Below are 15,274 nucleotides of genomic sequence, written 5' to 3' on the forward strand. Positions count from 1 at the left end.
AAAGGGGGAAGGGGTGGAGAAGTCAGTTCAAAGTTATCTAAAAATTGGAGGAATGAGATAAAAAGACTATGAAATAATACTGTATAAACCTCCCATATTTCTATAGTATCTTCCTTTAAAGCAGGGGCGGGGAACCTCTTTTCTGCCAAAGGCCATCTGGATAGTATAACATCACTCGCTTAATATAATCCACTCAATATAAATTTATGTTGCTATGAAAAAAGCGCTTAGATTTATTGGATTTCGAGTCCCGCCTGCGGTTGCCTGGGCAGGGTCAGACCAGATTATTTCTAGGTCCTTATACAGCCCTGGGGCCAGACGTTCCCCGCCCCTGCTTTGAAAGAAAGTCACACGCAGATCCTAATAAACTTCCCACTCAGAAGCCCAGGAGGGTACACGAAATGGCCTCCCAAGAGCCCCCGAGACCCTTCCTCAGTCTGTTCTGCATTATCTGCTCTTCCAGCTGCCACACCCTCCAGGACAGTCGTTCCTGAAATCTGCAGTCGCCAAGTGCTGATTGTAAGCACCTGCCGAGTTACACGCAAATTCAGTTTTGCTGGTAATGTGTCCGCGATAAATCAGCTCGATGCAGGAGCTACCCGTAATCATCACACATTAAAATAGTTTATTTGTTTTCAGTCGGTAATATTCTTAAAACAAAAATAACATCAGCTTTAGTGCCTGTTCACAATACAAAACAAAAACAACATAAAAAGGACACCACTTGCCAAATAAGTTACTTGTTCCTACGAGTATCAAAAGTGCAAAATATCCACTTTCTTTCCAGGTCCGTCTCAAAAGTATAATCACAAACTGAACAGAGAGTCAGCAGTTGCCACACTTCACTTATTTTCAAGGGACAATGGCAGGTATTAGGACGCGAGCAACATCTCATTCGGTAAAATGTTTTGCATCAGCTTTTAAAGAGTTTTCCTTAACAATTTTCTTGGAGTGTTTGCTTCTAATCCCATTTCCCAAACAAGGCAAATCATTCAGATCCTATTCTCTTTATATCAGGAAAACATTTATGTACTGAACGAGGAGGAAATCAACCTATTACTTGAAAACCACAGCCAAGTTTCATGGCCAGTGAGTGATGGCAGCGAGACCACGGTGCCCAGTGGAAATGAGGGCTGCCTTGCTCACTGAACCAGCTTAGCGGGGACTGCCCACCTCTGTGTTAGACAAATCGTGCCACTGACACCTTGGCAATAAAAAAATATTTGGTAAATGGGTGTGTATTCTACAAAGACTTTTAAGACCAGTTTTCATCCCCATCTGCTAAACATGATGCGTAGATGCTATCAACCAGAAAAAGCTACCTCTAAAATCATCAATGTTGTCTTTTGAAGATACATATTTGAAAACTAGGAAGTTGAAACCAAAACTGGGTCTGTGTGGCTACATACGTTAGGAAGAGAAACGGTGGCATTGGCTGAGCAGACAATGGCTCATACATTTGACACAAAAGTAAATAAATTAATGGAAACAACATTCAGGAAGAAAGGCTTGGTGGCCACGGGTAAAGTTCATTTTAAAATAAGAGCTCCCAGTGTCCTCTGGCAGACATGCCTGCCCAGAGAGATCTGTAGAATTGGTGGGCTGAAGTATTTGCCAGGAATGTTTCCAATCCTATTATCTTTCCTTTCTTAGTGCAAATGGCAGGTGCTTTTTATTTTAATGATGAAATTTTTAAAAATCAAATCTGGGGAGGTTTTGGTTTTCAGAAATTATGGCCAGGAATCCCATTAGTACCAGAAATTAAAATCTACCATAAAAGCAAAACAAACTCATTTAAGTAAACTTGGCCATAAAAGACCCAGAAAATAACTTTGAGGAGTGATGCATCAAGGAGCCAAATGAATCCCGTGATCACTCCTATCTGGTCAGGTGCCAGCGAGGCGGCCCTCAGAGTCAGCGTCCACTTCTGGAGGGCCACGTGGGGAAGGAAGTTTGGCAGTGATTCTTCACCTTTTCCAGAAAGCTGTCGATTCCATGACAACTACAGCAATTCCTGGGCTCAAATAATTGACTACTTGTCACTGTAGCTCAGTATTTAAGTCATTCGGGATCCAAATGGCTTAGTTTAAACCAGTTAGGATTAAAGAAAATACTAACTTATTTTGTCCCATCACTGATTTTGACCTTTTACTTTACAAATTGCCCTTAAGGGGCCATCTGCCTTGACAATGGAATAGACCACTCTTTGAGGTTGTCCACACCCCACTGGTGGTTTTGCCCTAAAGAGAAAAGGTAAGCTCTCCAGCCTGGCGTCCATCTCACCCTCAGCTCAGCAAGCTGGTGCCAGGACTGACCTGCTGCTGGTGGAGCAGCTGTAAGTGAAGAGTGAGATGATGAAGACGAGACATCCACATACAGGCAGGAGCTCAAAGTAATAAGCCTTTTGCAAAACAGGAGTCTAGAACAAGTCTTGGTTCACTTGTCACAAATGAGGACTTGAAGATACAGCACTTTTGGGGTAACTGCTCAAAATACGATTGCTGAGAAATGTTAGGTTCCTTGATACACAGACGTGACTGGTATTTTACTAAAGAGACACCACTCGTGGCAGGTGGGAATAATTTGTCTTCCGTTTAACATCTACTGGCTTATAGCAGCTTATCTCTACGTTCAGAGAACAAGGTTAAAGTTATGGCTCCTAATACCCATACCCTAAGACTGACAGAGGCAGAAAGGCATCTAAAAACATACGCATAAATGGCTCAAGTCGTTACAGTACTTTCTGCCGTGCGGATCCCTCTCGGCTACTTCTCGTGTTGGGGAGGCGGCTGATGGGACGCTCAGGGAGGGGTCACTTCAGTCACTGCTAAGCCCTCCCTTCTCTTGCCTTGGGAAGAACCCAAACTCACACGCAGAACCGCACTCATCCCTATGCTTTTAAAACCATGGCTGACAAACTGCAGAGGGGGATACCCCCAAAATATCCGTTAGCCACTTACTACCAGAAAGACTGCTAAACGTAAGATTGCTGGGACCCGGCCTCTTTCAGGCCGTGGGGCCCGGAAGCTGCTGTGGGCTGTCCCACTGTTACAGCATGCACCGCAGCAGAAGCACAGGGGCTGGGGGCGGGGGCGGGGGGCGGCGGGTGAACACCCCAGCCAGCGACCAGCACACCAGGCTGCTGGTACCGCTGCAGGGCAAATGTCTGTGCTCCCGGGCACAGGCACTGGACAGGAGAGGGGGTGTGAGCGCGGGAGGACCGGAGGGAAGAGGGACGAGCGGTCTATTTTAAATAGTGCGGCATTCAGACAGGAAAGAAAATCCCAAAGGAAAATATTTTCACTCCTAGGTTAGAACAGGACAAAGCAGGACAAAGGAAAGGTTCTTCTGGCCACTGCTCTAGAAGAATCATCTAAAACCTAGACTCTGTCCGTGGTGATAGTTTGAGTCCTGCAAATACCTGTGCGCAGGGGCCTGCAATGGGTCTGAGGAGTTCAAGTCTCTCGCTGCTGCCCCTCAGTCTAGCTCAGGCCAGGACGGGATGTAAAACCTCTGCAAGGAGCCTTCCAACAGGCGCTCCATCCACAGGGACAGCTTGCTCAGTTTCCCTTTGATGGGCTTGGACGCAAGGCTGCCGGCCTGCCCTCGCGATTCCCCCGGGGGCAAGGAGGGGTCAGCATCACTTGCCCCCAAGGCTTCCTCCTCTTCCACGGCTCTTTGGGGCTTGAAGAGGCAGAAGTACTTCTTGTGGCCGTTCAGAGCCAGCACGTAACCCGTGTAGTCACGCTCCAGGAAGTGCTTGTCATACTGGTTTGGGATCGGGGCTGCGTCCTGAGCAAATTCTAACAAGTATTCCAGCCACTCTCTGTGTTTATCGAGACTCAGGAAGGAGAAGTGCAGGCAGCTGCTCCTGTGGAGGAAGAGAGTGAGGACTGAGGGCTTCCTGACACTCAGCTGCAGGGAACACCAATACCTGCCAGACTCCATGCCGGGCGGGGCCAGGTGCAGACGCCACGCAGGATCCTGTGGGAGCTGAGGGCGCCCCAACAGCAACACCCCCCCCTCCCACCCCCTCACCCCGGCCTCTTGCTGGGTGTCACGTCACTCTCAGGGTCCAGCTCCAGGAAAAGACACAAGAGCCAGAGAATAGTCAGTTTCCTGAAAGGGCCCCGGGAAGAACTGAGGGGGCATGAAGTCAGGGGCAAAGAAGGCGCCCTCAGGATGGCTCCCACTTCTGGCTTAGACAGGTCACGGCCAACACGGCGCTGCACGGATAGAGCTCCTCCCAGCCCAAGAGGAAAGGATGTAACTCCCCGCCGGCCCCCTCCTTCCCAGATGTGCCTGCTGTCTCCCCGTGCCTCCCTCTCTCACACGCGCTTACCCAGTGAACATGTAGACCTCCAGAGCGAATTTCTGCAGGAGGCTGGTCTTGGTGGAGTTGGACAGGATGAGGACCACGTTCATGTGGCCTGGCCTCAGGCGCACCAAGTTACTGGTGTACGTTACATCCGTGAGTTCCGTCACCTCCACAAAGCCTTTTCTAGGGTTCTTGCTGTGAAAGAATATGGAGCAGTTAAGATGTTATCAGGGGCCCGGCCAGTGTGGCTCAGTGGTTGAGTGTTGACCTATGAACCAGGTCACAGTTCGATTCCCAGTCAGGCGCATGCCTGGGTTGCAGGCTCAATCCCTAGTAAGGGGCATGCAGGAGGCAGCCAATCAATGATTCTCTTTCATCAGTGTTTCTCTCTCTTTCTCTCTCCCCCCCTCCCATTCTAAAATCAATACAAGTATATTAAAAAAAAGATATCAGGGTAGTAAAATGCCATTACATTTAAAAGAACCAAGCAGAAAAAAACGCTATGTTCGGAACATTTGAGATCTTTCTCCCCAGGATACATCATCAGTTTGGCTCAGATAAACCCATAAAAATTCTCTACAAAAAAAAAAAAAAAAAAGAGCCCAGCCGGCATGGCTCAGTGGTTGAGGGTCGACCTATGAACCAGGAGGTCAGGGTTCGATCCCTGGTCAGGGCACATGACCGGGTTGCAGGCTCGATCCCCAGTGTGGGGCTTGCAAGAGGCAGCTGATCAGTGATTCTCTCTCACCATTGATGTTTTTCTCTCTCTCCCCCGCTCCCTTCCTCTCTGAATTAAAAAATACATTAAAAAAACAAAAACCCACTATGTTCTAACCCAGCGGTTCTCAACCTGTGGGTCGCGACCCCTTTGGGGGTTGAAAGACCCTTTCACAGGGGTCGCCTAAGACCATTGGAAAACACATATATAATAACATTTTGTTTTTATGATTATTCACTATGCTTTAATTATGTTCAATTTGTAACAATGAAATTGGGGGTTACCACAACATGAGGAACTGTATTAAAGGGTCGCGGCATTAGGAAGGTTGAGAACCACTGTTCTAACCAGACAAGATATGGGTAGGGTCCCTAGGCCTGGCCCTCTGTGTGTGGGGCGACTGGCGGGGCAATCGGGGCCCAGGCACCACCACCCATCACAGGCGATTGGAGCCTGCTGGCTGGCTGGGGGGAGGGACCGAGAGGTTGGCCAGGAGGCCTTGATCAGGCCATCGATGGGGGCTTGCGGGCTGGGGGCAGCTCCTGCGTTGAACATCTACCCCACTGGTCACTGTGCGTCGTAGCTGACCGGTCATTCTGCTGTCCGGTCAATTTGCATATTATGCTTTTATATATATAGATTCGAGAGCCCAATGCACTAGGAGGATGGGGTGGTCCCTGCTTGACCTCCTGGGCCTACAAAGAGATTCTCAGTCGGAGCGGAGCAACTTTAGGATAGGACGCACCATTCTCTGCTTCCAGCTCATCTAACATCTCTCTGATGTGCTTCTTTGTTTCCTGCCCTCACTGTTAAACTTGAGATTGAGAAACCAATGATACTGAGCAGAAGGAGGTCCAGTGTCTGCATGTGGAGAGGGTCTCAGCGAACAGGCATCAGCGGCGACTTTCCCTGTTCCCACCTCCTACAGCTGGATGGGAACCAGAGTTCTATATACACATGTAGTCAAACTCTTATTTATGAGACCACACGGGCTGCGGGTCAGCAGCCAGGGGGAGGTGGGCGTGGTATTTTGTTAGACCAGGGGTAGGGAATGTCTGGTCCGAGGGCCATATAAGGCCCATGAAATCACTGGGTCTGGCCCTGCCAAGGCATTAGGGGTGAGTTAATTAAATGTTTGACCAAATATAGCAGGCTCATTTTTTTTTTTTTTATGTATTTTATTGATTTTTTACAGAGAGGAAGGGAGAGAGATAGAGAGTTAGAAACATCGATGAGAGAGAAACATCGATCAGCTGCCTCCTGCACATCTCCCACTGGAGATGTGCCCGCAACCCAGGTACATGCCCTTGACCAGAATCGAACCTGGGACCTCTCAGTCCGCAAGCCGACGCTCTATCCACTGAGCCAAACCGGTTTCGGCGCAGGCTCATTTTTAAGTGGATCATTTTGTAGGGCCCTCGAATGATCTTGTAAATAGCCAAACAGCCCTTGGTGGGAGAAAGGTTCCCCACCCCTGTGATAGACAAACCTGGTGTTCTCTCTGGTGAAGCTGGACACGGTCTTCTCGGCCGTCTCCTGGGCTTTCTTTTTGTCTGGATTTTTTGACTCTCGATCATAGTTCGAGTCACTAAAGTGAGAAAAAAGGAGTTTTACAAAAAAAGAGGACAAACCACCATGAGGTTTGGGCCCTCCCCACAGAAAGCCATGCTGAGAAGCCGTGGAGGACTCACCAGAATGCCTGGATGATGAAGGTGCCGAAGAGGACGAATAAGGCGGAGAAGGCCAGAGACAGGAGGGGTATCATTTCCCGCCTAAAACGAAGACAACAAGCTTACAACCTGCTCCACTCTACATGGGCTGCTGTGACATATCAGTGAATGCTTTTAGGTTTCCTCTCTCTGGCTCAAAAGAACAAACCCCCAAACAACCCCAAACCAAAACGCTTTCATATCAATAAACACTTTCTAATTCCATACAAAGAGAGGTTCTTGGGGGTGGGGAAAGCAGAGAGTGCCCTCCGACTGTTAGGATTCAGAGATTGCTTATTTTCAGTTTAATTTTGTGCCTCAGTATTACGGGCTGTGCCTAATATATCCTGCAGGAGGCAACAGTAAGGAGGCAATAAAGGATTTAGGTTGTGAGCATGAACAGGGAGGTAAATGGTGATGGACGGAGACTTGACTTGGGGTGGTGAACACAATGCAGTGTACAGATGCTGTGTTGAAGAACTGGCCCCCTGAAACCTGTATAATGTTATTAACCAGTGTCACCCCAATCAATTCAGTGAAAAGGAAAAGGGGCGTTAAGATGTACCAGGCCAGGAACGATTAATTCCTGACTGGCTTGTACACCTGCACACTGGACTACATGTGTGTCAGGCTCTGTTGTCTGGAAGGGCAGCCAGTGGGAATGAATCAATCAGCAAATATAAAAAAGTGAAGTGATGGAGAGAAAGAAAAAGGGGAACGGTGTTGAAAAAGTGTAAACATTCTTCCACCTGCCTATGCTGAATATACACTCACGTCAAAGAAGAATAGACCGTTTTCAAAAGAAAAGCAGCAATCCTGCCATTGATAGAGCAAAAGACACGCCATCTCACAGCATTCCTACCAGTTGTTGTAATACAGGTCTTCCAACCAGTCTGAGATGTAGGAAAAAGCAGTGACAAACCACCGAACGAGGAAAATCTATTGAGAGAATGAATGACGGTCAGGACCGAGCCCCTGAGCCCCAGTGGGAGAAGTCCTCACCCCAACACAGCGCTGCTGCTGAGCTTCTGTGCAGCCCTGGGAGCCACCTGCCCTGCCCAGCACCCACTCCCCTGGGCCACACGCTTACAGGGGCAAGTTCATCGATCAAGTCGGGGAGCACAGCTTCCGAGGACAGAAGAGTGGAGTCTTTCCGCAGCTGCTCGAGATAACTCAGAAGGATGAATTTATCATTCTCACTCCCTGTCCAGGGGTCCTCCAGGGTCTTGTAGACCACCCTGCCTCCCATGTTGCGCCTTTCAAAGATAGACACCTGGGAGAAAAGAGAAAAACCATCAGAATTCTCAAAGAATGGTACGTCACTGTTGTTTGTTTTCTCTTCAGAGAGGATGAGAAAAAGGGTCTAAGGAAGTCAGCAATAAACTCAAACAGATATGGATGAGTATAAAACATTTACAAGAGATTTATATTTTTCTGACAAAAGAAATTATGGTGACTTTTTATGGTGACTTTCTGAAGCTTCTGTTAAAGTTAAAGCTCTTTCTTTTAATAAGCTTTGTTCGATAATCTCTTTTTAATTTTTATAATAAAGGAACCCTTTGTTTTGAGAGAGGTTCTCCATGACTACCAGAATGATGAAGAGAATTTCATGCAACTGTAGAGAGTGATGACAAAGGAGGAGAAAGGAAGGAGAGATCAATCAGGATGCTGTGAGTGCAGGCGGGGATATTTCGACAGCACATTATTGGTAGCTTAAGGAAGATTTTGCAAACTAGATAGGCAAAACTAGACCTGCCATAGGAAAAACTGGTGAAAAGGATTGATGCTCTTCAATCTCTACTCACAGAAAAGGTGCTTTCTGTGAAGGTAAAAGGCTGAAAATCTAGGAGGTGGTCACCAGGGTGAAAGACTTTTAAGAGTAGGCTTTCAAAACAGGCTCAGAGATTTCTGGGTTTCCTGGAATTTGTATTCAAAACTCCCGAGGAAATAGGACACAGAATCGAGTGCCAGTGCTCATCAAGAGCTGGGATCAGGACCAGGACGGGGACCACAACTCACCGCCGACTTCCCTCGGAACGTCTCGCTGTCTGGCAGGAAGGCGTTGGCAAACTCCGGCTGCCGGTTGCTGTAGATGTGCATGAATCGCAGTGTGTCTTGTGAGTTTGCCTGCGCGAAGGACAGGAAGGCCTCAAAGGCTTGACTCGACTTGGTGGCCTCGGGAATCAGTAAAATCACACAGTACCTGCACACAACAGAAGACAGTATCAGCACGGCTAGAACCTGTGATGGCAAGTGAGGAAGGAGAGGACGTGCTCATGAAGGAACCCTTTGTTTGCATTCACTAAAGACGTGAATGCATTTACTAAAGAAACTCCATGGTCAAAGTCTAACAGGAAAATATTTCCAAGTAGTTCCCGACACACTTCTTTCCCGGACCACCCTCCACCACACTCAGGGCTGTCTTCTGAGGCGATGGTCACCGAGTCCTGGGTGCAGACGGGCCTTTCAGAAGCCATCTGGCCTGGTTCTTCCACTACAGGCCGGCTGCTCACCTCTCAGCTCACCGGCCGCTGGGCCTCATTCTGAAGGGCTTCCTTTGCGATGGTTCCACTGGGAAGTTTAGCTTATCATTCACTCATCCACTCTCCCAACATCTCCTGAGCACTTCCTATGATCGTGCCCTTGTGGAGCCTCTATTCGAGACCCGCAAAGACTCACCCCACTATTGTGGGAATAGTGACTCTCTCGTACTCCATGCTTCTTTAAGGAAACATCTCTCCCTGACACCTGGCTGAAGTCTACTCATCCTTCAGGTTTCGGCTGAAGTGTTACACGGCAGGGAAATCTTCTCTGACCCTGAGGGCAGTCTGGCACACCCAAAACTTAGTCCTAAGGGACCCTGAATTAATACACCCCACTGCTCTAACAGTTGTCAGTCAATATTTGCTACATAAAGAATAAACTCCGACCGCCACAGGAGAGGTGTGAATGGCCTGTAGGAAAGTGCGCCGTGGCCCCTCCACTGCCACGACAAGCAGAGCAAAGGCCGGCCTTACTTCCTCTGTCGGTGAGACCGCTTCACGGGGCAGAGTTCCTGGAACAACTTCTGGTTGGTGAGCCTGGTTGCTAATAGATACTTGTTTTGGCTGATGAAGTCATCAATGACCTCCTTCTTCGTATGTGGGGCCTAGAGGAAAACCAAGAAATAGTTGATTTTATTCAGTTTTCTCACTGCAAATGAGCTTTACGTACAACTCAATAAAAATGTGGCTCACCCTGGCTATCCTATATAACTAAAGGCTAATATGCAAAGTGACCGAACAGAGGATGACCAGTCGCTGTGACGTGCACTGACCACCAGGGGCAGATGCTCAGTGCAGGAGTTGCCCCCTAGTGGTCAGTGTGCTCCCATAGGGGAAGCGTAGCTCAGCCAGAAGCCGGGCTCCGGGCTGGTGAGCGCAGTGGTGGTGGCAGGAGCCTCTCCCGCCTCTGCTACAGTGCAAAGGATGTCTGACTGCTGGCTTAGGCCTGGACTAAGCCGGCAGTCGGACATCCCTCGAGGGGTCCAGGACTATGAGAGGGTGCAGATGGGCCTTTCAGATACAGGCCGGGCTGAGGGAACCCTGAAGTGCACGATTTTCATGCACCAGGCCTCTAGTTGTAACATAAAAAAATAAGAAAGATCTGTTTGAGCAACTAAACATGTGACCTTCAACAATGCAGGGTTGGGGCAATGCTATGGTTATTTCAGGTCAAACGATAGCCATGTGCTCCTTCCACTGGCGAACTCTGTATACTGTTTTATGTTGGCAGATTAAAAAACCCAATCATTTTAGGCAAATTTACTTTCATTTAAGATTTTTAGCAAACTGAACAATTAAATAAACTCCAAAGTAACAAATCTATCCTATACTAGAGGCCCAGTGCACAAAATTTGTGCACTGAGGGGGCAGGGCGGGAGGGAGGCATCCCCTCAGTCTGGTCTGCACCCTCTTGCAGTCCGGGACCCCTTGCTCCTCACTGCCCGCCTGTTTGCTGCTCCTTACCACTCGATCCGCTGCTCCTTAGAGCTGCTGTGGAGGTGGGAGAGGCTCCCACCACTATCGCTGGGCTCGCCAGCCGTGAGTCCGGCTTCTGGCTGAGTGGCGCTCCTCCTGTGGGTGTGCACTGACCACTAGGGGGAAGCTCCCGCATTGAGCGTCTGCCCCCTGATGGTCAGTGCGCATCATAGGGACCAGTCGTTCTGCTGTAACGGTCGCTTAGGCTTTTATTATCCTATCTAATAAAAGAGAAACATGGTAATTAGCATACGACCACTACCCTTCCCATTGGCTAATCAGGGCGATATGCAAATTAACTGCCAGCCAAGATGGCGGTTAACAGCCAACAAAGATGGTGGCTAATCTGCATACTCGCAATGATGGAAGGCGAAAGGGGAAGGATGGAAGACAGTGATCAGAAACCCAGGCACAGGCAAGAGCCAGGGAGCAGGGCAAAGGTCAGTCCTGGAGGCCACCTTTGCCCTGCCACCAGTGGGTGATCGGAGAAACCTGGGGGGTGGGACAGGGAAGCGGACACAGACAGCGATGCAGAACCTGGATGCAGGGGCAGGGAAGCGGCTGCTGCCAGCGTCCTGGCTTCCCTGCCCCCCACCCGGCTTCTGCGTTCTGTGACAGCAGAAGCTGGATGCGGGGCAGGGAAGCAGCCTCTGCCAGCGCCCTGCCCACGGCTTCCCTGCCCCGAACCTGACTTCTGCGATCAGTGGCCGCAGAAGCCCAGTGCAGGGGCGATCATAGAAGCCAGGTGCGTAGGCAAGGAAGCAGCCTCCGCCAGTGCCCCGGCCACGGCTTCCCTGCCCCGCATCCGGCTTCTACGATCTGTGACCGCAGAAGCCGAAGCCGGGTGCGGGGGGGGGGGGGGGGGGGGGGTGATCGCAGAAGCTGGGTGCGGGTCAGGGAAGCGTCTGCTGCCAGTGTCCCCGGCCGCAGCTTCCCCGCCCCGCACCTGGCTTCTGCGATGGGTGACTGCAGAAGCTGGGTGCACGGCAGGGAAGCAGCTGCTGCCAGCATCCTCCACCACAGCTTCCCTGCCCCGCACCCAGCTTCTGCAATGGGTGACCGCAGAAGCCCAGTGCAGGGGTGATCACAGAAGCCAGGTGTTGGGCAGGGAAGCAGCCTCAGCCAGCTTCCCCGGCTGCGGCTTCCCTGCCCCACGCCCGGCTTCTGTGATTGGTGATGCCTATTTTTGCATGACACTTAACTGACTACCCTCCCTGGAAGCACAGAAGAAGAAGCCCCCAGAAGAAGCCGCCCACCTTTGGTCCTGGCGCCAGCACCTGGGGCTGGCTGCAGCCCAGGAGATGGACAAGCTACTGGCCAGAGGTCCCAGGCTGCAGCCACCCGGAGAAGCTACCAGCCCTGTGGTCCAGGGCGCCAGCGCCTGTGGCCAGGGAAACAGTTTCCCTCTTCTCCTACTGTAGTCATTACTTCAATATTCCCCTTCTGAATTTCTCTCCTGTGCTGCAACCCAGCTCCACTTTTCTTCGGAAGGATACGGAACAGACAGAGCAGTGTTAAAAGCTGACATTTTTAAGCCGTAAGGTTGGTACTGAAACATATACATGGAAAACTAGAGTCCTTAAGGTAACAAAGGCTACAAAGGACAGGGACAGCGCATGACCTATTATATCCAGCAATCCATATGGGGACTGAAAACTTTGCAATGATGACAATTAGTGAAGATATGAACCAACTAAAATAGTTGACAGGGACAATTCTTCCATCTTTGAAAATATCTACATCAAATCTGTTTAAATAGATTTTCATCTGCATAATATAACACATTCTGACAAGACCACCACCACCACCAATGTGGTCAGTGTTTTGCCGTAAAATGTTTAATAACCGAGGGACCCCCCGCCTCGAGTGCACAAATTTTGTGCACTGGGCTACTAGTCTACACTAATAAAAGAGAAACATGGTAATTGGCGTACAACCGCTACCCTTTTCATTGGCTAATCAGTGAGATATGCAAATTAACTGTCAGCCAAGATGGCGGCCGGCAGCTTGAAACTAACATGAGGCTTGCTTCAGTGACGGAGGAAACCAACGTTCCCCGCCTGCAGCTGCAGGCCTCTGAGCGGGCAGTGTGAAACATTTTAACAAAAAAAACACCCAGAAACCAGCTTTCAGCATAGCTGGGATCTCAGAGCTAGAGTTATACATTGTTTCGATTACCTACTTTTACCAGCAGAGGCCTAAGAGCTGGAGCTTCAGAGCTAAAGCTGGCCCAGAATTAAAAAAGAAAAAAGAAAAAAAGGAGCGGTTGGGAGCTTCCGTCACCTGCCAGCCTGAAAACAGACCTCAGCCCCTCACCCAGGCTGGCCAGGCACCCCAGTGGGGACCCCCACCCTGAAGGGTGTGTGACCAGTTGCAAACAGCCATCATCCCCTCATCCAGGCTGGCCAAGCACCCCAGTGGGGACCCCCACCCTGATCCAGGACACCCTTCAGGGCAAACCAGCCGGCCCCACCCATGCACCAGGCCTCTATCCTATATAGTAAAAGGGTAATATGCCTCCCAGCACCGGGATCAGCGGAGCCAAGAGGCCTCCCGGCACAGGGATCAGCGTGACAGGGGGCAGCGCCCAAACCCCCTGATCGCCCTGCGGCTCTGTATGTGACGGGGTGGGGCCACAACCTCCCTATCTGCCCTGCTCTGTGTGTGACAGGGGAAGGCGCCCCAACCTCCTGATCAGCCCTGCTCTGTGCCTGATACGGGGGAGCTCCCCAACCTCTGATCACCCTGCGGCTCTGTGTGGGACAGGGTGCGGCGTCCCAACCCCCTGATCGGCCCTGCTCTGTGTGTGACAGGGGGCGGTGCCCCAACTCCCCTATTGGCCCTACTCTCTGAGTGACAGGGGGGAGCTCCTCAACCCCCTGATGGGCCCTGCTCTGTGCGTGACAGGGGGCAGCGCCCCAACACCCGGATTGGCCCTGCTCTGTGTGTGACAGGGGCTGGGTCCGCAACCTCCCCATCGACCCTGCCTTGAGTGTGAAGGGGCAGTGCCCCAACCCCCCAATTGGCCCTACCCTGAGCGTAACTCGGGGTGGCATCCCAACCTCCCAATCCGCCCTGCTCTGTGCATGACAGAGGGCGGCGCCCCAACTCCCCAATCGGCCCTGCTCTGAGCCCGACCAGGGGCTGCACCTAGGGATTGGGCCTGCCCTATGCCACCTGGGAGTGGGCCTAAGCCAGCAGGTCGTTATCTCCCGCGGGGTCCCAGACTGCGAGAGGGCACAGGCCAGGCTGAGGGACCCTCCCTTCCCCCCAAGTGCACAAATTTTTGTGCACTGGGCCTCTAGTCAACACTAATAAAAGAGAAAAATGGTAATTGGCGTACGAGCTACCCTTTTCATTGGCTAATCAGGGCTATATGCAAATTAACTGCCAACTAAGATTGGCAGTTAACTGCCAACAAGATGGCGGTTAATTTGCATATGTAGGCACAATGCAGGGAGGCGAAAGGGAAAGCAGGAGAAGCCCCCTGCCACTGACAGTGATCGGAAACCCAGGGGGGAGCTAAGAGCTGGGGGCCCTGCCCCCCAGCCATGATCGGAGAATCAGGTGCCTTTTCCGCCCTGGCCAGTGATAGCAGGAAGTAGGGGTGGAGCCAGCGATGGGAGCTGGGCACGGTCGAAGCTGGCAGTCCCAGGAGCTAGGGGTCCCTTGCCTGGGCCTAAAGCGAAGCCCACGATCGTGGGGCCGCTGCAGCTGTGGGTCCCCACTGCCCGGGCCAGATGCCTAGGCCAGAGGCGTCAGGCCTGGGCAAGGGGCCGATCCTGCGATTGGAGAGTGATGGGGGTCAACGCCTGAGGGCTCCCAGTATGTGAGAGGGGGCAGGCTGGGCTGAGGGACACTCCCCCCCACACACCCAGTGCACGAATTTCGTGCACCGGGCCCCTAGTCCTATACTAATAAAAGAGAAAAATGGTAATTGGCGTACAACCGATACCTTTTTCATTGGCTAATCAGCGAGATATGCAAATTAACTGTCAGCCAAGATGGCGGAGCCGAGAGGCCCCCCGGCCCCGGTGATCAGCGGAGCCGAGAGGCCCCCGGCCCCGGTGATCAGCGGAGCCGAGAGGCCCCCCGGCCCCGGTGATCAGCGGAGCCGAGAGGCCCCCCGGCCCCGGTGATCAGCGGAGCCGAGAGGCCCCCCGGCCCCGGTGATCAGCGGAGCCGAGAGGCCCCCCGGCCCCGGTGATCAGCGGAGCCGAGAGGCCCCCCGGCCCCGGTGATCAGCGGAGCCGAGAGGCCCCCCGGCCCCGGTGATCAGCGGAGCCGAGAGGCCCCCCGGCCCCGGTGATCAGCGGAGCCGAGAGGCCCCCCGGCCCCGGTGATCAGCGGAGCCGAGAGGCCCCCCGGCCCCGGTGATCAGCGGAGCCGAGAGGCCCCCCGGCCCCGGTGATCAGCGGAGCCGAGAGGCCCCCCGGCCCCGGTGATCAGCGGAGCCGAGAGGCCCCCCGGCCCCGGTGATCAGGGGAGCCGAGAGATCAGGGGATCCGAG

The 15,274-nt window shown here is 51.8% G+C and overlaps 1 protein-coding gene across 3 annotated transcripts in view; it reads right to left on the minus strand.

Annotated features, from left to right (window-relative positions):
• Nucleotides 1-602: 602 nt before the first annotated feature.
• Nucleotides 603-15,274, minus strand: part of DNAJC16 (DnaJ heat shock protein family (Hsp40) member C16) — a 34,958-nt gene continuing 20,286 nt past the window's right edge. For all 3 annotated transcript variants that reach the window (XM_059691173.1, XM_059691172.1, XM_059691174.1), the window contains 8 exons: nucleotides 9,763-9,893; nucleotides 8,765-8,948; nucleotides 7,836-8,018; nucleotides 7,608-7,684; nucleotides 6,728-6,808; nucleotides 6,526-6,624; nucleotides 4,343-4,513; nucleotides 603-3,871 (listed from right to left, as the gene is read on the minus strand). In XM_059691173.1, the coding sequence (XP_059547156.1) occupies nucleotides 3,478-3,871; nucleotides 4,343-4,513; nucleotides 6,526-6,624; nucleotides 6,728-6,808; nucleotides 7,608-7,684; nucleotides 7,836-8,018; nucleotides 8,765-8,948; nucleotides 9,763-9,893 (1,320 nt within the window). In that variant the 3' untranslated portion in view covers nucleotides 603-3,477. The remainder of the gene's footprint in view (nucleotides 3,872-4,342; nucleotides 4,514-6,525; nucleotides 6,625-6,727; nucleotides 6,809-7,607; nucleotides 7,685-7,835; nucleotides 8,019-8,764; nucleotides 8,949-9,762; nucleotides 9,894-15,274) is intronic.

Source organism: Myotis daubentonii, chromosome 3 (genome assembly GCF_963259705.1).
Source record: "Myotis daubentonii chromosome 3, mMyoDau2.1, whole genome shotgun sequence".
Lineage (NCBI taxonomy): Eukaryota > Metazoa > Chordata > Mammalia > Chiroptera > Vespertilionidae > Myotis > Myotis daubentonii.